The 25,074-nt window shown below is 35.0% G+C and overlaps 1 protein-coding gene across 2 annotated transcripts in view; it reads right to left on the reverse strand.

Moving 5' to 3' along the window:
* Positions 1 to 25,074, reverse strand: part of LOC145300413 (cytochrome P450 3A14-like) — a 90,927-nt gene that overhangs the window by 62,793 nt on the left and 3,060 nt on the right. Inside the window, exons 1-4 of one of the 2 annotated variants that reach the window (XM_080144481.1) lie at positions 7,040 to 7,272; positions 2,741 to 2,837; positions 1,761 to 1,813; positions 1,375 to 1,471 (exon numbers count right to left, since the gene is read on the reverse strand). In XM_080144481.1, coding sequence (XP_080000607.1) covers positions 1,375 to 1,471; positions 1,761 to 1,813; positions 2,741 to 2,837; positions 7,040 to 7,113 — 321 coding nt within the window. In that variant the 5' untranslated portion in view covers positions 7,114 to 7,272. Of the gene's footprint in view, positions 1 to 1,374; positions 1,472 to 1,760; positions 1,814 to 2,740; positions 2,838 to 7,039; positions 7,273 to 25,074 lie in introns of those variants that run through there. The other variant, XM_080144482.1, reaches the window with a different exon arrangement.

Below are 25,074 nucleotides of genomic sequence, written 5' to 3' on the forward strand. Positions count from 1 at the left end.
CACTAAAGTAGTAGCTTTATTTTTTGTACATACTTGCAACACTTCATTTCTTTTATATTTTTTACGTATCTGAAAAACACTGAACAAAAAAATCAACGAAACGCAACGAAACGCAACGAAACGTTATAAATAAAATAGTAAATAAATACTTAAACATAACTGTTGTACAAGCATTTCGCTTTCTTTCGTTTTATTTTTAGTTTTGAATAATTGCCCCATTTTTTAGACATTGCTGCAAGATTTTTCCAACTCCGGTTTCGTGTTTTTACAATTTCTTTGTAGTTGATTCGGCCCAAGTAACCCATTACACAACCTTGCCTTTCTTTTTATTAACGGAGCTTCATTTCTTAACTTAACGCTCAATTCATAACACCGAAACACAAATATCTCAGTCTAGAAGGATTTTTTCTTTATTACAAATCACCAGAACCCACGGTTTTAGGATTACTTAACGGGCTTTCTAAGATCTTTTTTTTTTTTTTAGAAGGGCTTCATTTCGTAACATAAAAACAAAAAATACCTCAATCTAGAAAGATTGCCACAACTGAATTGGTGTATCTGCCACCAGTCTCTCACTATTAAACAGGCTTCAAAAAGAGTCTCAAATCTAATAGGTCTCATACGATCAGAAAAACTCCTATCGTTTCAATGTTGCATCCCTATGTCTATTTACACATACTTTAATGGAATGTGCTCTGATTATTATAGCACCCGTACATATTTCCGATCAACACGATAAGCAGCAAAATCGCACCCCTTCACTGTTGAACTCTCTAGATGCCGAAAAGCCTTCTACTCTTAGAGTTTCTTTCTTCGCACAGCTAAACATTGGAATTCCTTTCTGTTTCTTATTTTCTTGACTTTACTAATCTAGATAAGTTTAAATTTAATGTGAACAGACACCTCGCTGCTCAACTCCCTACAGCCCTCTGTTAGATACGATCCCAAATAGTAACCCCTTACGTTCCAAGTGGTAATATGTTAAGTTTCGGGTAAAAAAAAAAGAATAAGTAAGGGTAAAGATTGTTAATAAAGCTGAGGAAAGGAGTAGATAGGATTCATCATTCACTCCCTGGCAACTCCGGGGTTTGCCTGATAATTTATAATAATTAAGTTAAACATGCAACGCAGTAACAAAATGCAAAATGCAAATTCTAATATCTCTAATATAATCGATAATGTTCAAATGAAGGAAAAGGAAAACGGACACAATTACAATTTTTATTTGTAAAGCGAATTCCTCCACGTCAAAGATGTACCGCTTTTCTTCTTTCATTTAAACCTTTCTGAACTTCTATAAACTAAATTAGATTTAGTAAATCTCATAATACATTTGAGACTTGACTAAACTTAGAAGCAAAAAGGATTACTTACGAGCCGATTTGTAAAATTGGAGAAACTTTTTACCATCATTTCTCCAATAATTTCAGGGTCCCCAATGACCAAACTGGGTGAAAATCCAAAAAATATTCTACAAAAGGATAGAAATACTTCATTATAATTACATTAACTAAATGAATAAGAATTATGAAACGTGAACTAACTTCAAAGAAAAACGCATCATGAAACAACATTGCTTTATTTATTATCGCCTTATTTATTTTAATGTCTTCTTTTTTCCTACTTTTATCAAGTATCATTGAATTAAAATATTGTTATATAAAATTATTAATTAATAAAACGATTACTTGATAAAATTATTGATTAATAAAATAATTACAAAATAATTAATAAATAATTTGTGCAGAAAAATCCCTTACCCATAACAATCGCCATATTCCTTCTTCCAGTCAAAAAATGTTTTATGAAAACCCTAAAATGAAATAAATACGAAATTTAAATAGTCAAAAATACCAATAATCCAAATAAAAGAATTCAAAAATAGACTGAATTGAACATAAATGTTTAAAATAAAAGATATAAAAGTTAAATTGAAAAGTATATTTGATCCAAATTTAAAAGTAACTGTCTTTTTTAAATAAATTGAATATTCTTAGTACTGATTAAATTTATTTTTCATTTCTCCTATTTTATTAAAATTGTTTGATTTTAAAAAATAGTTTTGATAGATAAACTTAAATTTCTTATGAAATCATAATTAACTCATTATTTAAATTTAAATTAAAAACAAGGAAAAATTATGGTGCAAGTCTATAACTTTTCCCTACATGAATAAACAAAAACAAAGACAAGTGTTATATGCATCCGTAATGAAAGAAAATATCGCACGCCAAAAATTTTAATTAGAGAAAATCTAATTTTATAACTAAACAACGACCGGTGATCTTTCGACGCCGTATTTTTCTAAACAGAGGAGATGATTTCAAACAATTCAAACTTGCAAGACTTTAGAAAGCCATTCTTGACATAGGGAGGGGGTATTGGAAAACCCCAAATTCATCATTGATTAACTTCTCTTTGAAACACTCTTCAGAAATAGAGTTTAAAATTAGCCTTGTACATCACCATAATACTTATGAATCCCCATTAAATCGCTTAAAAATGATTTTCCTTCCCTATAAAAATAAAACTACCTGATCAATTTACGTGATTTTCAGTGTACAATATCTTTTCTCTCATGGGTACATATATCATAAAGAGTTTTCTTTATTTTTTAAATTATTTCTTGAAGGAAGGATGTGAGTTATAAACTAGCACCAAAAATATATATGGAAGACTTACATTCAGTTCTTTATGAATTTGAAAATGTTAGTAAAAAAAAAATATATAAAATACTCACTTTCTGAGCAAATTCAATAAGGTTTCCAAAGTATGCTGTTGGCTTTGGATGTTTGATTCCATACGGACTAAAGAATCCGAACGTTCTTCTTCCATATCTGTAAAAGAAAATAATTGTTAAAAGATGGAATTAACTAATAAATACTAAAATTAATATGAACGTAAAAATACTCCAGGCAACACTGGGTGGGAAGAGCTAGTATGTATTATAAAATAATGTATGTATCAACAGTAATAATATCTCCTTCATATCTGTAAATGGAAACTAAATCATTAAAAGATCGAACGAAATTATTAATATTGAAATATGTGTTGTGAAACTAATTTTCATACATAGTAAACAATACACAGAGAAGTGAAACTGGGAATAAAAATATGAAAAAAGCAAAATGAGAAAAGAAGCAGCTACATGAACGATTTATAAAACTGCTACGAAAAGGACACATGAATAGAGAAACGGAATCGCTACTGACAAGCTGCACAAAATGCAATCATAACAACCTATATAAAAGCCAAGACAGACACAACCCAGAAAAGCAGTAAATGTAGAATTTGTGAACAAAGAGACGAAACGGTATGTTGCAGATTAGTGCCATGTGAATGAATGGATCAGTACATTAATTAGTTTGCATAGCTAAGTAAAAAAGAATAAATTTTGTAACAATAAAATAATACCAAATATTTCGTGAGTGAAAAGAATGTTAGAAAACAAGTCATAAAAACAATAACAGATTGGTAATTTACCGATAAGTAAAATATTTTAGAGCCAGTTTAAAATATTTACAATATGAAAACAATTTACGATAACAAAGGACTTCGGAATTTAGTTTGAGCGAAATAATGTTACAATATTTACATTTAACAAGAAATAAAGGATGGACCTTTTTAAGTAGTTTTGATATATACACGGAAACATGAATCGAATCAGTCAGAGTCGGGGATTGGAGTTGGGATCGGCAGGTTTACTCAGTGCGATTTACGTCCATGGAAGCCTATAGGGCGCATATGGAAAGATGTAGAAATATAGAGACGTTGCAAAGTTACCCAAACAACATGGAAATAAACTATGGAAATAACCAAAGAAGATGCCTGTGTAATGCTTCGCATGCAATTAAGCTTTTCATTTACAGCTTTTCGAGTCTTGTTCGCTTGAATAAGTGTACGAAATGGAAACTGTAAGAAGTTAGTAGTTCGTTAAAGAACGATCATGTTTGCCACACGGGAAACCATCCTTAATGTAGGCACATATTCCATGTCCATGGCGATCTTGGGAGGTCAGATTTAGATGTTAAGTTAGAGTATCTATTAATTATGAACTCATCTAGGGAAGTGGTCGGCCCTATTCCAGTTTCACTTAGAAATAATATGTTCGGTTTCATCTCCTGTAATTGGGTTTCAACCTCTGGAAGGTTGGAACGTAGACCCCTGATGTTGGAGAAGGAGACCTGGTAGTAGGGGTCTACGTTGGAAGATGGGGTTCTAGGTTTATTCGAGTTTTTATTCTGGAGATATTTCATGTTGAGGTTTTGGGATTTGTGGAATAGGTCGGCATACTTGGTTAGAGCAGTACAGAGAGGGAACGTAAGAGAAAAAGACAGGAAATTTTTTTTGTAGCACACGAAAAGATAAAGCCGTAACAATTACCGACTAGTATGGCATCGAGAGGCCCCACCAGAGACTACTGCATTGTCCAGATCCACTCACCAAATGGCAATACAGCAGTCCCAGTACTTTGCGCCTGCTCATAGGACAGCCTCCTTAGTGGTTAATCCAAAGTTCGGGTCCCTGACTCTCAGGCGGATAACGTCAGCCCAGACAAAACGTTTACCTCCAGCACCCTTACTAGTGACATGATCACAAGGACAGACAGAGACAGAAAAATTTCCGACATCTCAGACTACTGTTCACCAAGTACTACCGACCTTTAAGCAGCCTTTTCTTCACCCTTTGTCAGAGAAGTCACTCATTGAATGAGGACTGAGGGACAAAAAAGGAGAAGCGAGAGTTACTGGAGCTGCCGATAACACATCCACTGTATTATCTACTCTCCATTTAAAAAAAAAAAGAAAAAGGGGGGAGGAGGGGAATGGGTACAAGTGACTTATTTATATCTAAGTAGTAAGTCCGGTGCTAAGTTAACAATTCAGGACACTTTTGATGATAATCTCCCCTCCCATATTAATGGGTGGAAGTTTGTCGTTATCTATCGAGTGTGAATCATTGGAGTTTCACCTTATAATTAATTAAAATCCAATAATTAACTTTTATCAATTTGTAAAGTCGGCTTAATATTAATTTACATTCGAGTTTAGATAATTATTCAAGGTTTTACTTTAGGAGGTTCGTTTTCATATGTAATTTTTTCTTTGCTAATGGCACTGTATTATATTTCGAATGTAATTGAAAATAAGGCTAACTATATTAGATGGTTTGATTGGCTAGCCAGGAATCAAGCATTTTCAATATAGGCAAGCTTGCAGTATATATTAAGTATACTACTTAATAAAGTCCTAATTTTATCTACTCTAATAGAGAATAATTTCCGGTATTTTTTTTATCGTTAGTTTCCGGCATTTTGTTTGTTTTTATCGTTTACTTTGTAGCATAGGGGGTGCGAATAAGGCAGGAGAATACAGACAAATACATAAATAAAACAAGAAAAACAAGTTTAAAAACAAGGTAACATAAAAAACATTTAGGATGAGTTTTAAATTCAATTATTGAACACGTTTATATAGACAGCCGGTATTCTATATACACACATTTATTTGACAACGTTGTATATAACCTCGCTATCCAACATGTATATTATTTATAGTGTTTATACACGTTTATATACGTCTATATAGCAGGTAAATCACACAATAAATGAATGCTGCAAACTAGCACCAAAGGAATACAACAACAGAAATGCGAACAAGTGGTATGTAACTAAACCGGAGCCAATAAAAGAGAATTAAAATTATAAACTCCTCATGGATGTACAAACGAGCAAACTCATCCAAATAAGGATGCTGGACGTGATAGTAGTTAACAAGGACAACAAAACATGCCTAATCCTTTTTCTTTCTTTCTTGTCTAAGTAGTCCACAAGGTGAAGATCAGGACAGTTGAAATAACTAGCAAATAAATATATGGAGTTTGCCAGAGAGCAGAAATAAAGATGGAACCTGAAGAAATTACTGTAACATGAATAATTGTAGTCACATTAACAATGGTGAAAAAAATCTGTAGAAAGACTAAGAGAAATTGGAATCAAAGGGAGGATTGGCGGCACCAATACATATAGAATACAAGAAAAAGCAGCTTAAATATTAAGGAAAATCCTTGAGTGCGAAAACCAACATGCATAATAAGTAAGTTGGAATAGAAATACAAACAATAAACATAGAAAGAAGGTTATACGAATCCAAAGGAACTGAAATTACCAGAAATCTCATAATCTGACATAAAATATAGAAAACCAGAAGAGGGAGAGCAATATGAGAATATTTAATGTCACTCAGACTCCAGGGAACACAATAGCAGATAATTTATCATGTGAATATGCATAATAGTGTTGATAATGATAGTTACATATTATTTAAAGTGAGATATCTACTGGAGTGGTAGAAAGATCCCACCATCTTTCCAGCGACCTTGGCAACGGATTTGATGTACGTGTTCCATTTTAGATCAGGATTAAAGGTCAAGCAAAGATGCTTATCAAAACATAGAGCCTCCCTAAGACGAGAGTCATCCAGTTCAACTGATGACAGATAGAAATCAAAGCCTTGATGATGTAAAGATAGAAGTGTGGTTTTAGATGCATTGAAAGTAATCAGCCACTATAATGATAATTGTTCTAAAAATAACACTTAAAATAGGTAAAAACACAATCAACAAGTTATTTCTTCCTTTCTTGTTCTCGTTCATTGTTAGTACGATTATATTGATACAATAAAATGGTAAGATAATCGATAGAGATAGAGTTAGATCTAGAGAGATGAAGGTAAAAAGAGAGAAAGGGGATGTAGTTGGAAGAGGTATACAGAGAACAAATTTGAAAATAAAGATGTCGCAAAAAACTTCTTTTAAACTTACTTATACTTGTTACCTATGTCCCTGAGTAATGCCAGATAACCTCATTAGATGTTATAATAAAGAAAAATGAAAGAACTAAAAAAAAAAAAATGGCAAATAAAATTTTAAAATAAAATCACATTTTCAACATAGATTTTTGTCTGTTTGTTTGTTTGCTTGTTTGTTTTTAGTCATGTAAAATATAAAGTCAAAAAATAAAAATAGATTATGAACTTACAGATAAAATGTGAGTAAAAAAAATAATATGACAAGCAGAAAGTTTGGGATGTACAAAACTCCAAATAAATCCATCGTTATTTTCTTTCAAACAAGTGGAGAAATAAGTTACTTCGTGTCGCCACTAAAATGATCTCGCCACTTTTGTCGTCGAACTAAATAACTCTGATTAAAAAACGAGAATATCTTCATTATCAATGTGTGAATTCATGCGAGTTGCCGGAACGTTTCGGTCTAAATACAAAATAAAATAAAGTTTGTCGGTATGAATAAAAGTGTATATTGCAGACCGGAAACGCTTTTTAGTGTTGTTATGCAAAAGAAAGTTATTTTTAAAGTTTCATTTTAAAAGTTTAGGACACACATTCAATCTGCTTTCACCACTGTAAAAAAGTTATAAAGAACGAAAGAGAGTTATATGCTCAGTCCGTTAAGTCCAAAGTAGCTGAGCAGAGGCTTGGTTCCCACCAGTTTTGGCAAATAGCAAACAGAATCCTGAACAGAAACGTGTGCTCTATCCCAACTATCACCAATGGACCTGAGGTAATCTTGTCAGCTTCAGACAAAGCCAAACTTTTTGCAGCTAATTCTACCCTTTGCGACCAAGGCCGCCAACCTCCAATATTTCCTCCTGTATCAGAAAACACGCTATGTGATATACAAATATCCGTACGTGATGTTGCCAAGCTAATTTAAAACCTTGATTCCAGTAAAGCAACCGGCCCTGATGGAATTCCAATTATAGTACTCAAAAGACTTCAACCAGAACTAGCGCCCATCCTTAGAAAACTGTTTAAGCGTTGCCTTAAGGAGAATTGCTTCCCGTCACCCTGGAAAGTCTCATCAGTATGCCCTGTATTTAAGAATTCAGGTGATTGTTCATCTCCCTCTCAGTACAGGCCAATAAGTCTCCTCTGCGTCATGAGTAAGTTGCTGGAATCTGTGTTAAATAGAGAAGTAATCAACCATCTCAGCAAAAATAACCTTCTTAGTGACACTCAATATGGTTTCCGTTCTTCTAGATCTACAGCAGATGTGCTTGCAGTTATATCTCATGGGATTAGCAAATCTCTCGACGGAGGCTTCCTTTCTAGGGAAATTGCTCTTGACATATCAAAGGCCTTTGATAAAGTATGGCATAAAGGTTTACTTCACAAGATCTCCAGCTATGGTATAGCTGGACATGTCTTCTCAATTATTAAATCATTTCTCTCTGATAGTAGAGTAGTGGTTGATGGGCAGAAATCAGAAGCTCACAGTATTAATGCTGGAGTCCCTCAGGGGTCCATCCTGGGCCCAACTCTTTTCCTGATCTACATTAATGATCTTCCAAATCACGTCCTTACATCATTCGTAGACATTTATGCTGATGACACTACTATCTATGATAGCACATCTAAGACTGTAAACGACCAAGTTCTCTCTGATTCTCTCTCCTCTGATCTTGAGCATGTGGTACAATGGGGAAAGGAGTGGCTGGTTACTTTTAATGCATCTAAAACCACGCTCCTATCTTTACATCATCAATGCTCTGATCTCCATCTGGTATCAATTGAAATGAATGGCTCTCGTCTTGGGGAGGCCTCATGTTTTGACAAGCTTCTGGGCTTGACTTTTACTCCTGATCTTAAGAGGAGCACATACATTAAATCCGTTGCCAAGGCCGCTGGAAAAATGGTGGGATCATTCTATCGATCCAGTAGATATCCCACTGCTGATGCAATTCTCTATCTATATAAGAGCCAGGTACGTCCAAGAATGGAGTACTATTGCCACATCTGGGCAGGAGCTGCTAGAAAGGACTTATCCTGCCTTGATAGGGTTCAAAATAGACTTCGTAGCTTCGTAGGGGATGTTCTTTTCTCTTCCCTGCAACCTCTTTCTCACAGAAAAAATGTTGCGAATTTGTCTCTGCTTTATCGTTATTTTCATGGCAAGTGCTCGGCTGAGCTCCAATCTATGGTCCCCCCTCGCCAAACTTTCACAAGAAACAACCGTCTAGCAGAAATCACTATCAATAATTTCCCCCACTCTTTATCTATAACTAAACCTAAACATAGATTCCATGAGCAAAGCTTCTTTATCAGAACTACACGCCTATGGAATTGCCTTCCGTTTTCCTGCTTTCCAGCTGATTACAATATGGTTGTCTTCAAGTCTAACGTAAACAAGTTTTTGATTAGCTGTTCCACATAAGTTAACAAATTCACCAAATTTCCATTACTAACGATTACTATATTGTCCAATTTCTACTGTACACTCTTAACCCTTATCCTCGAGTAGCCTCAAGGCCTTGATAAGTGGTGATATCCATGTAAAAAAAATTTTTTAAAAAGTATTTCGCCCCGTCATAATATAAGTCTTCAATGCTGTCATACCGGAGATAATACAGAGACTTCTCTTCTTTCATAACAAAATCTGTCAATATAAACAGCAGGGTATGTTACAGGAGTTATTTTTGCGATTCCTAATTATCAGGTGCAACCGGAAATGCTTTTTTGTGTCGTTATGGAAAATAAATGTTTAGAAAGTTCTGCTTTAAAAGTTAATGAAACACAGTTATTCTTTGCAATAAACACTGTGCAGTGGCGTAGCATCAGATTTTATCGCCCGGGGCGGTCATAAAATTTGTTGCTACCCCCCTCCCCCCGACATATAATTGGCTGTCCCCCCACCCGCTAAAATAGAATTATTTGTTTTGCCTCTACCCACTGCTGGCATATGACAACCTGTTAAAACCTTCAAAATTCCAAAAAAAGCCCTCAAAATATTTATTTTCATTGAACTAATGTTTACACAATTCCCTTCAGATTAATGTTTACACAATTCCCCTTTTTATTTTAATTTAACAATTTCTTTTCAATAATTTGAATAATAATAAGTATGTAAACATTAATGTGAAACAAAAGAAACCAAATATTTTTTTTCAAAACAAAAACGTATTATTCAAATTATAAAAAAATGTTAAATTAAGTTAAACACAAACAAATATAATAATAAATTTAAATGAGAACATTTGGACACCTGAAAATGTTATGAAATGATAAAATCATTTTTATTTACTTTTTTGTTGTTGTTAAAGTCCGAATTGTCGCCAAATAACATGGCTGTATCAAAGAGAGGATAGTCCTTTGTAGTTTTCGTTTCTTTTTCTTCACAATGTTATTATTAAAAGGTCGAATCTCTTGAAGAGAAAAAACGTCTTGTATCGGCGCTTTTTAAAATCCTTGTGTGTAATCGCTCGGTTTAAGCGTAAAATTTAAGAAATGGAACGTCACACATTTTACAAAACATCTTTTTATAAATTTAAATGAGAATATTTGAAATTTGAATTTATAAATTTAAATGAGAACATTTGAAAACATGAAAAGGTTAAGAAATGATAAAATCATTTTTATTTACTTTTTTATTGTTATTTCCCAATTTTCACAAAAAAACATGGCTGTATCAAGGAGAGGATAGTCCGGTGCAGTTTTCTTTTCTTTTTATTCATAATGTTTTTATTTAGAGGCCGAGCCTCCAGAAGAGAAAAGAACGTCTTTTATGCGTGCTTTTGAAATCCGTGTGTGTAATCGCCCGGTATCAGCGCTAAATTTAAGAAATTTGTTGTTGTTGATAATGTTTCAATCCTTTTAAAAATAGTTTTAAATTCTTTTAAATACATATATTTATGAATTGAAAATAAGGCTATAAATTTATTTTTGTAAGAGAACTATTGCAAGGCATCAAGTCGGTTTAAAATTTACAAACACAATTTTTCGCACTTTTTTTTCAGCAAAGTTATAATAACTCTATCAAAATGTACTCTCTTGACAAGTTCCCTCTCTATGGAGAGGATTGCCAAGTCTGTAAGCCTTATCTGGCTCATTTTGATCGAAGGTAGTTTTTATGAACTTCAGTTTCGAGAAAGAGCGCTCACAGCTGACAACGCTAATAGCTCGGGTAAGGAAAATGTGCAGCAAGATCACAATATTAAGGACGGAATTAGGGAGGTAGTATCTGTATAAAGTTCAAAAGTTCAAGAGGTCCATTGATCTTTTTCTTTTCCTGAAGCTTTCACAAAATACTGTAATCTCTTCCTTTCGGCAAATAATTTATCTTTTTCTATATCTTCGTCAACTTCACCAAGCTGACAATCATATTTATCATCAAGCGGATTTGACGGTGTTAGAAAAACTTGCAAGATTGTGAACTTGTTGAAATCTGCAAGATATTTCTTCAGTCAACCTGTCTATGATAGATAGCATTTCCCGTCTCAACTCAGTATCAAACCCCAGTGCTGCATCAGTCATTCGTTCACCACCCATTCGTTTTTTTTTTTCGGATACGATGCTCCATGCTTATCTCCATTTCCGAGCAGAGTTTTTTTTTGACTCGTCTACTGCAGTGTTCACCACCTTTTCTCTGTTCTGAAGAAGGTAATCTTTCAACGCCGTCATCCTGACAGAACTTTGTATCAGATCCAGCCCCTTTTCTTGGAGATACTTCTGGGCATCATTGATTTCTGGGAGAATAGTTTAACAAAGGCTCGGGAATAAAAGAAACGGAAACGATAATACCGAGTTGAGAATTAAAGATGCACCTGATCTTGTGGTTGCATTTTCTCCTTTTTCTGTGAGCTGTTCCAGAACAATGATGACTTCCAATAATTTTTTTTACCACAGCATTTACAGCCTCTGCTTGACTACTTCATCTAGTTTCCACAGTCCGCTTGATACTTATACTGGTCAACTGAATCAAGACGTTCCAGCGATGCGTAGATGCAGAAAAGAATGAGAATAACCCAGTATGCCAAAAAATGTAACAGATGTCCAGCAATTTAGCTCAAATTTCCCGCCACTTCTTAGCTTCCTTCTCAATAAGATGTTGCTCTATTTTGTCAACTATCTTTCCTTCAGCAAGTCGGATCTCTACATCCTTCCAGTAGAGAAATGCTTGAGCAATATTAATTGGTCGGAAAATAATTTTTCATTTCAGACATTGTAGTATTTTACTAACTAAAAATTGTTATTTTCATCATGGAAGTAGATTCTGTAAGCTGTTTGGGGGGGGGGTCTAAGCCATTACGCATAGTTTTACAACCTTGCCAGTCAGACTCTGGGTTAGTAAACATTTCTACAATGTTAGAGTAGCCTGGAAATGATGATTATTCATCATTTTGGTTAAATTAATGTGCAAAAATTTCAATTTAAAAATAATTTCTTGTGCTTTTTTCCAGCAAGATTTTCAAGGTGTCCATATACAATCGCATAAAACAAAATGAAAGTCGAATAAAACAAAATGAAAGTCGAATAAAACAAAAGGAAAATATCATTTTAGCCAGGGGTGTTAGTCTAAAATTCTCACAATATTAGTAAAAGTATTTCTATTATAATTATCTGTATCTTGTTTTTTTGTTTCATATTTTTATTTTTTTCATTAAAACAAATCAATCTACTACATATCTATGACATTGTTAGTAGTAATAATCGGGCAAATATTTATGATTAGGGTAAACCATGAACATTCTTTCGTAAAGAGAATGTATAGAATAGTTAAGAATAGATTCACAACCGTTTTTAAGTTAAGAATTGTTTTCTATATAGTAACTATGTTATTTAGAAACTCGTGTTTAAAATGGAGAGGGAACTTTGTTAACTATTCTCTTCCTATACCGTTTTATTTTGCATAGCAATCGTTAATTATTTTCAATTGTTTATGAAATATTCAAATAGCATTGTGCCAACTAATGACAAATGCGAATCGGTTTTGTTTTAAAAGAGAAATGCATCTTTAGATGTTTCATTATTTTCAATCAATTAAAAGAAAAACATTCGAAAAAAATATTTAGACCCCCACCCCGTATATTTAATATATGTCCCTCCCACACACACACTAAGTGCATTTTTTGTTTGCGAAAATATATGCAGACATAGGAAGGTTTAAGAGTAATTCGAAAAAAAAAGACAAAAGCAAATCATATCTATATTATTCCTTAATTGGAATTCATTTTTGAGATGAGCATTATATATATTAATTTATTTTTATTTCGGACTATTATTCTCATCTTTATTAGTTGTTGTTTTTCATCTTTATTGGTTGTTGTTTTTCACGACGTTTCGGCCAACTATTTCTCTGATCTTTGTCATGTGGTAACCGTGACGGAGAGGAACTTTGAATCTCCTAACTGTATTCTCAGCAATCACTGCCATCCATAGTTGTTGTCGTCTCACCAAACGAAATAAGGGAGTTAAATCGTAATCCAGAGATTCTGCAATCTGTCATGAATAATGTTTTGGAAAGAGCACAAACATGCGATACTGAAAATGGGCAACATTTGAAAGACATTTTTTCAGAAATAAAGATTGTTTGAATTTTGCATTTTCTAGATTTCCCAATGTTTTAGTCAAGTTGTGTTAAAATTACATAAAGTTATCATGATGAATAAAGAATCTATTTAAGTTCAAAACCCTGTGTATATAGAATAGCAAAGACACTTGCGCTCCGTTGTATGCTCGGGTACCCGCTTCATGGATATTGTAAAAGCAACTATTTCTTAAGGTGTTTAACTTTTTTTAATTACCTCCTGAAGTGACTGACATCCAATTATGATCTTTAAATCAAATAGATTCTTTTAAAGTTGACACTTATATTGTTACACATAAAAATTGAAACAATTACAAAGAATCAAAATGATTTGCACTTGTCTAATTGGTTGAGGAGATGCGGATGGAGAAGGGTGATCGGGTTAAAATTCACAAAGAAGTTGCCCCGCGCCATAGTAGCGACCCCCAGAATGGTGACGAACCCTAACTTGGTGTGCACCATTCCTAGGTGGGGGAGTTTATGAAGAGCCACACTAAATATGTCCTTAACCTTTGACCTTAACCTTGAAAAATAGTATGCACCATCCTTAGGTCAGAGACAATCATTAGGCCAGGTTTGGTCATGATCAGTCCAATGGTGTCAGCTGTAAGAAAGTTGTACATACAGACACAGACACACACATGAATGCTACTATTTTATAAATATATAAGATGGTGGACACCATCCCTATGTGGGAGGGCCATCATCATGCCAGGTTTGGGCATGATTGATTCAATGGTGTGGACTATAGGGAAGTATATATACATAGACTATGATTTTGAACTTTGACTTTAACCTTGAAAAATGGTGTGCACCATCCTTAGGTGGAAGGTCATTGTTGTCATGCCAGGTTTGGTCATGATCGGTTCAATAGTGTGGGATGTAGGAAAGTTGTACACACACACACACACATACACACACACGCACACACGCAAATACAAACACACGAACGCTATTACTTTATATAGATATATATATATGAAATAACTGCTAATGTGTTGCAAATTTTAAAAAATAAAAGAATTAAAAAAGTACAACATTCTTCTTCCACAAACGGTAAAAATAATTCACGTGAACTCTTTCGAACATTGTTGCAAGGAATGATCTCAGTCGAAAATACAAATTCACAGTATTTTATAACGTCTTTCATTTATTTTCGTCTTTCAGATAAAAAAGTATTTTTACAGAAGAAAAAAACAGATCTGTTGACATCTGGAAACATAGCTCAGTAGGAGAACATTCGACTACAGACCAAATGATCCCGTGTCTAACCCCAAATATACTTCATTATTCTATTTTAATTTTTTCTTATTAATGAATTCAATTTACGATAAAAGAAGAGGTACCATTTCAAATCGCCGCAAATCATTTCTTTGTTTGCATATTTTAAAGCTAAACATCAATCACAAATGAGTTTTCACGGCATTCATCATCAGCTGACGTGATATTGTAAAGAAACACAGACGGAATTTGATAAACTACATTATCATTATTATTTTATTATTTTTTTTAATTTATTTATTGCGAATTAATCCACAGGGCAAATTATTCAATAGAGAACTGATTATATAATATAGCATCCGCAAATTGTATAAATTTAAATATCATGCTTAAGCCTATTGTATGACCGAGCATAATAAAATAAAAAATGAATTAAAAAAATAGACAAAGAAATAAAATAAAATAAAATAAAATAAATAAAAGCATTACCCCCCCCCCGCCTCCAAAATACACACACAACGCCCACTATATCCTTATGTAGCTAGAATGAGTCTGCTAGGTTCCCACTTCCGATATGACCCTAATAAAAGATAGGTCGCTGTTTCCAGACTCTTCAGCTAAGGTTAAAAAAATGTTTCCAAATTTTGAACCTAATTTGTACTAATTACCGCTAACTGTTTTCTTATTACAGCTTTGACTTAAAAACTCGTAACTAAATTTTACCTATCTTGTCTTGCTTTTTTGTTCTGTTCTGAAATCTTTGTTACATATACTGTTAACCAATATCGTCTTGTTACATGTAAAACGGAAAGAAAAGAAAAAAAATGTCACCTATGCAAACGAAAACCTCCCAAATTAAAATCTTGAATAATTATCTAAACTCAAATGTAAATAAATATTAAGCCGACTTCACAAATTGATAAAGGTTAATTATTGGATTTTAATTATAAGGTGAAGCTCAAATTATTCAAACTCGAGATATATAATGCCAAAACATCCACTCATTAATATGGGAGAGGAGATTATCTTCAAAAGCGTCCTGAATTGATAATTCAGCACCGGACTTTTACTAAGTCCCTTGTACCCATTCCCCCATTTTTTTTTTTAATGGAGACTAGATAATACAGTGGATGTGTTATCGGCAGCTCCAGTAACTCTCGCTTCTCCTTTTTTGTCCCTCAGTCCTCATGCAAATGAGTGATTTTTCTGAGTGAAGGGTGAAGAAAAGGCTGCTTAAAGGTCGGTAGTACTTGGTAAACAATAGTCTGAGATGTCGGAAATTTTTCTGTCTCTATGTCTATCCTTGTGGCCATGTCACTAGTAAGGGTGCTGGAGGTAAACGTTTGTCTGGGCTAACGTTATCCGCCTGATAGTCAGGGACCCGAACCTTGGATTAACCACTAAGGAGGCTATCCTATCAGCAGGCGCAAAGTACTGGGACTGCTGTATTGCCATTTGATGAATGGACTCTGGACCATGCAGTAGTCTCTGGTGCGGCCTCTCGATGCCATACTAGTCGGTAATTGTTACGGCTTTACCTTTTCATGTGCTACAAAAAAAAATTCCTGTCTTTTTCTCTCTTACTTTATCTCTCTGTACTGCTCTAACTAAGTATGCCGACCTGTTCCACAAATTCCAAAACCTACACATGAAACATCTCCAGAAAAAAACTCGAATAAACCTAGAACCTCATCTTCAATGTAGACCCCTACTACGATGTCTCCTTCTCCAACATCAGGGGTCTACGTTTCAACCCTCTAGAGGTTGAAACCCAATTACAAGAGACGAAACCGGACATATTCTTTCTAAACGAAACTGGAATAGGGCCGACCACTTCCCTAGATGAGCTCATAATTAACGGATACTCTAACTTAACATCTAAATCTGACCCCCCAAGATCGCCATGGGCATGAAATATGTGCCTACATTAAAGATGGCTTCCCATGTGGCAGGGATATCTCTAAAGAAGATCCTAATTTACCTTATGTGTGCTTCCGGGTTGCACTTGCTTACACCACCGCATTTATATTTGCCCTCTATCGCCCCCCCATAACAGCGGAGTTACTACCTTTAAAAGTATATCTGAGAAAATAGACCACATCCTGTCTGCACACCCCACGGCTAACATCCACTTCTGTGGTGACTTCAACGTCCATAACGTGGAATGGCTTACCCACTCAAATAAGACGGATGATGACGGAAGGTTCTGTTATTATTTTGCCATTGCTTATGACCTCACTCAGATTGTTCATGAGCCCACCCGTGTGCCCGATACTACAGGTCAATATGCAAGCCTCCTAGACCTTTTTCTCTCAACTTCCCCTGAGCTATGCTCATGTTTCGTTCATTCTCCTCTAGGATGCTCTGACCAATCCGTCAAATCAGTTAAGATAAAAATGAAATGCAATAAGTCTCCAGACGTACCCCTCCACCATACTGTATACCGATACTCCATGGCTGACTGGAATAGCTTCCGTACATTTATATCTGATCTACCTCTGCATTCCATGTTTAAAAATGATGTGTCCTCTATAGTATCAGACCTGACCGAATGGTTAATTGTAGGCATAGGCCAATTCATACCATCTAAAAAATTCCAACAAAAACCTAACAGCCAGCCATTGTTCTCCCCAGAATGTGCTGCTGCCATCGTGCACAGAAACCACTTTTCCATAGCTGCCAACGTAATAGATGCACTGAGACTAAAGCTGCTTTCAGGAACACCAGCAACCACTGTAAAAGAGTAATAAAAAATGACAATTCAGACAAGGCCAAATTATTTACAAAGAACTTTGCAGCTAATTCTACCCTATGCGACGAAGGCCATCAACTCCCCATATTTCCTCCTATAACACAGAATACGCTAGGTAACATACAAATATCCGTGCATGAGGTCGCCAAGCTAATCAAGAACCTTCATTCCAGTAAAGCAACTGGCCCTGACGGCATCCCAATTATAGTGTTTAAAAAACTTCAACCAGAACTTGCTCCCATACTTACGAAACTGCTTAAGCGTTGCCTTAAGGAGAAGTGCTTTCCAACACCCTGGAAAACCTCATCAGTATGCTCTGTATTTAAGAACTCAGGTGATAAGTCATCTCCCTTTCAGTACAGACCTGTGTGTCATGAGTAAGTTGCTGGAATCCATATTAAATAGAGAAATAGTCAACCACCTCAGCAGAAATAACCTTCTTAGTGACACACAATATGGTTTCCGTTCTGCAAGATCTACCGTAGATGTGCTAACAGTTATATCTCATAGGATTAGTGAGTCTCTTTCCAGGGCAATTGTTCTTGACATATCAAAGGCCTTCGACAAGGAATGGCATAAAGGCCTACTTCACAAGATTTCCAGCTACGGTATTACTGGAAATGTTTTCTCAATCATTAAATCATTTCTCTCTGATAGGCTCATAAGAGTAGTGGTTGATGGACAAAAATCAGAGGCCTGCAGTATTAATGCTGGAATCCCTCAGGGGTCAATCCTAGGCCCAACTCTATTCCCGACCTACATCAAACACATACTTAAATCATTCGTTGTCATCTATGCTGATGACACGACAATCTACAGCAACACATCAAAGGCTGTAAATGACAAAGCTCTCTCTGATTCTCTCTCCTGATTCTCTCTTCTCTGATGTCGAATGAGTGGTTCAGTGGGGAAAGACGTGGCTGGTTAACTTTAATGCATCTAAAACCAAACTCCTATCTTTACATCATCAACGCTCTGATCCCCATCTGGTATCAATTGAAATTGATGGCTCTCCTCTAGGAGAAGCCCCATGTTTTGACAAGCTTCTGGGCTTGACCTTCAATCCTGATCTGATATGGAACACATACATCAAATCTGTTGCCAAGGTTGCTGGAAAGATGGTGGGATCCTTCTACTGCTCCAGAAGATATCTCACTACTGATGCAATTCTCTATCTATATAGAAGCCAAGTACATCCAAGGATGGAGTACTGCTGCCATATCTGAGCAGGAGCTGCTAAAAACAGCCTATCCTGCCTTGACAGAGTACAAAATAGACTTCGTGGCTTAGTGGGGGATGCCCTTTTCTCTTCCCTCCCACAGAAGAGACGTTGCGAGCCTATCTTTGTTTTATCGTTATTTCCATGACAGGTGCTCGTCTGAACTCCAATCTCTGGTCCCCCCTCGCCAATCTTCCACAAAAAACACTGTCAAAAACTTTCCCCACTCTTTATCTATGCCTAAATCAAAACGTAGATTCCATGAACACAGCTTCTTTCTTAGAACTGCACGCCTGTGGAACTCTGTTCCTCTGCCGTCTTCCCTCCTGACTACAACTTGAATGTCTTCAAGTCCAACGTAAACAAATTCCTGATGAACCGCCCCCCCTTTTAGTAGACACTCTAAATATCCACACTAACGTACTGTACTTACAATAACCCTTATCCCTGAGTATCTTCCGGGCCTTGATAAGTGATGACTACCTTGTAAAAAAAAAAAATGCCGGGCGTCCAGCTAATATATATATGTGTGTGTGTGTGTGTGTGTGTGTGTGTGTGTGTGTGTGTGTGTGTGTGTGTGTGTGTTAAAATTTTTATTCCTTAGAAGCGCTGGTTGAGTTTCAATAAAATAAAATATGTATTATATACGTTTGAAGCCAAAACAACACATTATTACAAAATAAATAGACATATTTATTTTGTTTGAAATTTATATTGAAAATCATAAATATATTTCGAAGCAAAGCCTCATCCAGATTATGTCTCTCTTTCTTTCTTTTTTTTTTTTTTTTTTTTGCTATGTTGTTGTTGGAACAGATAATCAGAACGTATAATCCGTTTGTTGATTTTACAGTAGTTTTTTAAATCTCGGACGGTGCATTTGGTCAACAACATGACAAAAAGAAAAGAAAGAAAGACATACTGAAGACTCAACCAGCGCTTCTAAGGAACAAAAATCTTAACGTAAATCCCGCATGACCACACACTTCATGGAATCTACGTTTTGATTTAGGCACAAGATAAAGAGTGGAGAAAATTATTGACAGTGGTTTCAGCTAGACGAGTGTTTTTTGTGAAAGATTGGCGAGGGGGGGAACCAGAGATTGGAGCTCAGACGAGCACTTGCTATGGAAATAACGATAAAACAAAGACAGGCTCGTAACATCTCCTCTGTGGGAGAGAGGTTGCAGGGAAGAGAAAAGGGCACCCCCCACTAAGCTACAAAGTCTATTTTGTACTCTGTCAAGGCAGGATAAACTGTTTTTAGCAGCTCCTTCCCAGATGTGACAGCAGTACTCCATCCGTGGACGTACTTGGTTTTTATATAGATAGATAATTGCATCAGCAGTGAGATATCTACTGGAGTAGTAGAAGGATCCTACCATTTTTCCAGCAACTTTTGCAATAGATTTGATGTATGTGTTCCATTTTAGATCAGGAGTAAAGGTCAATCCCAGAAGCTTTTCAAAAGCTCCCCCGAGAGCCATCTTTTTCAATTGATGCCAGATGGGGATCAGTGCGTTGATGATGTAAAGATAGAATCTTAGTTTTAGATGCATTAAAAGTAACCAACCATCTTTTCTCCCATTGCTCAAGATCAGAGGAGAGAGAATCAGAGAGAACTTTGTCATTTACGGCCTTTGATGCGTTGCCATAGATGGTAGTGTCGTCAGCATAAATGTCAATGAATGATCTAAGTATTTGTTTTGGGAGATCATTGATGTAGATCAGGAAAAGAGTTGGGCCCAGGATTGACCCTTGAGGGACTCCAGTATTAATACTGTGGGCTTCTGATTTCTGCCCATCAACAACTATTCTTATGAGCCTATCTGAGAGAAATGATTTAATGATTGAAAAAACATTTCCAGCTATACTGTAGCTGGAAATCTTGTGAAGTAGGCCTTTATGCCATACCTTATCGAAGGCCTTTGATATGTCAAGAGCAATTGTCCTAGAAAGGAAGCCTTTGTCAAGAGATTCACTAATCCTATGAGATATACTCGTTAGCACTTCTGCTGTAGATCTAGCAGAACGGAAACCATATTCCATGTCACTAAGAAGGTTATTTCTACTGAGGTGATTGACTACTTCTTTATTTAATGTGGATTCTAGCAACTTACTCATGACACACAGTTTTTAGCATTATGTATGTGTGTGCGATGGTTTACCTTATTCTCGTTAGTGCATATATAGATGTGAGCGAGTTGATGGAAGGAAGACATGTGTGTCATTGTGTGCTTTATACCTCCTTCATGTCAGGCACAAAGTGGGAGGGGCAAATTTCTGGAGTCCTGTTCAAGGTGCGGCTAGTGAAATTTGGAACTTTGGTGTTATAGAAATATTGGCAGGTGTGAGTAGTTAGAGAGATCCCACTTTTTTGCAGCAGCCTTTGCAATGTCTTCAAAGTATTTCCTCCAATTTATATCGCTTAAGAATGTTAAGGAGAAGAGTTTGAATCATGCGATATCAGTTACAGTGTTATTGATCATGGAAATTGACTTAATTATTGTAACAGTATTTTTAATTATTGTAACCGTATTTTTAATTATTGTAACCGTATTTTTAATTATTGTAACCGTATTTTTAATTATTGTAGCGGTATTTTTAAAAAAAATTAATTAATGTTTAAAAATTTGATTTTTGTATAATTGTTAATTACTTTATAATTATTATTATAAAATATAAGCTGATGTACACGAGTGAGGCCCCATTGCGAAATATGCACCGGGTATAATGTTGTACGAAGCACATTGCAGGAAGCGTTCCTTAAACAAAAAATGCGTGTGTGCACGGTCCCATCTTACTAACGTTTTTGATCTGAAAAAAAAGGAAAGAATTTTGGCCTTCGTGGCCTTTTTATTTTTTTAATTTGGCTTGAACTTTCAGATTATTTTGTTATTATATGTTATATTATATAACCAATTACACCGTATAAAAGACTGCCAAAAAAATGTCCCCTTTGGGCGAACCTTAAAGGTTTTAGTAACAATTCAGGAGAGAGAAAGACTAGAATTAAAAGATAAGAAAATATTAAGAAGAGGCAAACTTACTTTGAGGTAAAAATAGTTTTTTTTTTTTTAGAAGCAAGGATAATTTATACGGATTTTTTTTAGAGAGAAGAATTGTAATTTCTGCTTGAGATAGCATAAAAATAAAAAAATGTCTCGTTGGATTTTCTTCTTTTCTTATCAAATAAATCTGCATCTTCTTCAACTTTCTTTTACTCATATTTGTCAGCTTTTACTTGGGAAACAACATTACTTGACCTAATGTAGCTTCGACAGCTTAGTCGAACGAAAACTTTTTCTTATTAGAGAAGGCTCTTTCTTCTTGCTGCACCATTGAAGATTATACATTTTCCTTTTCACTTCGAATATTTCCTGAGGAACAAACAAATTATTGTTGTTTGCATCGTCACTTTTTTACTCGTCAGAGGTTTAACATTTGCACTTATTTCTTTTCTTCTAGACAAGACTTTTGACTTGATTTTTTTTTTAATTCTCTGTCTAAACTCAGTCGGCATTTTACTCTTCATTTTTGTCATCTAGACGAAAATTTAACTGACGAAATAAGACCTTCATCTAGAGCCTCCTGATGTCTCGCCACGATGAGTTACTACATCCAAGTCCGACATTTTCAAACAACGACCTTTCACTCCCAAAGGCCAAGGCAGCAACTGCCTTTTTTCACTTCCATTTTCACTTAAATGGGCGAGCAAAAAATCACTCGGCCAATCGTCAACAAAGAAACAGTCACATGCTATCAGTAGCAGTCTACAACTACTTGCATAGAGGAGTGGGTTAAAGAAAGAAAAAAAAGAAAGAGAGAAAGAAGGGTAGATGGAAGATTTTAATTAAACAATTAGAAACACTTCAGACATAAAGGGAGATACTTAAACCATAAAAAATCACGGTAACATAAGTGCATAAGCACCAAATTTTTTTGTTTTTATTTTGTTTGTTAAATAAAAAATATATAATAGCAAAATAATCCGAAAATTGCAAAGTTCAAGCCAAATTGAAATTTTTATTTTTTTATTTTTGAATAAAAATAATTATTGAAACAAAAATAGTCGTGTTCTCGTCGAGTAGGTTTTCTTTTATTAAAGAAAATAAAATGTCACTGTTTTTCGATATGAGAAAAAACAGCGACGACAACGTAGCTAAAATGGAACCGTGCACTAAGTTTTTCAGAATTTGGGGGGAGTTTTAACACCCCTAACAAAAAACTGCGAATAAAATATAAAAAACTCGTAATTTCTCTTTTTAAAGTGGGTTGTTTAATTTCGTTATGGAATATACTTAAAAAATAAACTATTAAAGTTGTTTAAAAAATAATAGAAATATTATTTTTTATTTTAAAAAAAAACAGTGTTTACAAAGTGCCTGTGCGCGTTCATGCAGTCATGTTTTTTACGTAATGAAATCAATTGAATTTTACGAGTTAAATTTTTTTCAATTTTTTTCACTTTAAAAATCTATCAAAAATTTTTCTATTGGTTCAATTTTTACGATATTTTCAGGTTCAATGTGAAATTTTATGCTCTTTCCAATAAACCGAATATAATATTCTAGACAAGCGTTTTTTTAAAATTCACCCTCTCCCATTTTGAAATGTCTATTCAAATGAAAATAATTAATTTTCTCACCTCAAATTTATATATCACAAATTGAAGATAAAAGATCACTAAATAAAATAAGCTAATTTAAAACAAAAAAGAACAGTTATTTGCAAATTTACCTGTAAAGTCGAAAGTTTAAAACCTTTTTAAAAAACACGTTGAATTTTTTTGGTTTTTTTTTTAAACGAAACCTTATAATCTTGTTCAGAAAATTTCGTAGAATTACGACAATTTTTTCAATTTCATTCAATCTTTTTTTTAAGATATTTAAAAAAAAATCACTCCATTCACTTCCATAAAGAAGAAATAAAATATATCAAATCAAAAACTCGTATTTCTTGGAGAGAAGGAAAAAAATCAAAATTTCGTCGAGTGTTTTGAGTGGGGCGTCACTCGTGTACGTCGGCCAAAAAAATTATTATTATGCTCAATCTTCATTTGTTGGAATTTGTGTGGCGGAGAAGGAAATCGAGTCAGGTATTTCCTCATATATTATGTATCCGAGAACAATATCTTTTGTAATTAAGTTTCTTTTTTGTAATTAAGTTTCTTTTTTGTTTCTGCATTTAATAAAAATCATTTTGTTTAAAGTCCGTTTCCTAATATTGTTTCAATTTAATTTTATTACCTCAATTTCAATATTGTTTCATTTTAATTTTAAAATTCTTTTACAATAATTGCGTCATTTTCAATAGCCAATACAATTTACTTCTTGCAGATGGTGTACCCCCAAATACGTCCCAATATTTTTCTCATATTTTGAACTAGCATTTCAGCCCGGCGTTGCCCGGATGTTTGGAGGTGTATGTTGAGCAAAAAAAAAAAAAAAAAAAGTGGTAGTAGGAAGGCAGGCTCGAACCCGTACGGATAGGAAGAAAAGAACGGGGGAAAACCCTGACGTCTTTGCCATTACAACCATCGCCAAACTGGAAGTGACGTAGGTTTAAATTAAGGTTAGACAATCGAAAGGAGTGAACGACTTTCGAAAATATCGGCGAAAAAAGCGACCCTCTGTAGAAAAGTGCCCAGTTGAAGGGGGAAGATATTAATGTTTTTAGCTAATTTTTCGATATTTGTCGCATGAAGGGTCGAACTTCAAAACGATACTGATCTTGTAAAAAATCGTCGTCTCTGTCGAAAGTTTTAGACAGACATGCAAACATACATACATTTATATATTGGTAACTACAAATTTTAGACCTAAACCGATTAAAAAGCTTGCCTTATCTCTGAATACCCTTTCAAACTCCTTGCCCTAACGTTCACTGGGAACATGAGTTGGAACAATTACATTGAAAGCATTGCCAGGGCCGCTGCAAAGAAGATAGGCTCTCTCTACTGTGCTAGAAAACTACTAACACCCAAAAGTCTCCTGTACCTCTATAAGGCCACCATTCGCTCATGTATGGAGTATTGCTGTCATATCTGGGTTGGTGCATCTGCTACTAGTCTCTCGCTCCTAGACAATGTTCAAAAGAGTCACCAATCTGATAGGCTCTGAACTGGCATCTAAGCTTCAGCCTCTGTTCCATCGACGAGATGTTGCATCCCTCTGCCTGTTCTACAAGTATTTTAATGGTGAATGATCTGACGAACTGCAAGCATTTGTGCCCCCACGACATAAACACCCTCGACAAACCCAACAGGCAGCTAAATTCCACCCCACACAGTATAGATCCCCAGATGTAAAAGATCTTTCTACTCCAGTAGTTTCTTCCCCAGAACCGCTAGACTTTGGAATTCCATTCCAGGTCCCTGCTTCCCCAACTGTACTGACGTGCAGAAGTTCAAGTGTAATGTGAATCGACATCTTGCTGCCCAAATCCCTACATAGTACCCCAGTAGTTGTTGCCTCTGATATTAGCCCCCTACACCAAA

This window comes from Euprymna scolopes, chromosome 2 (assembly GCF_053919585.1).
Source record: "Euprymna scolopes isolate OS-2025 chromosome 2, ASM5391958v1, whole genome shotgun sequence".
NCBI classification, from domain to species: Eukaryota; Metazoa; Mollusca; class Cephalopoda; order Sepiida; family Sepiolidae; genus Euprymna; species Euprymna scolopes.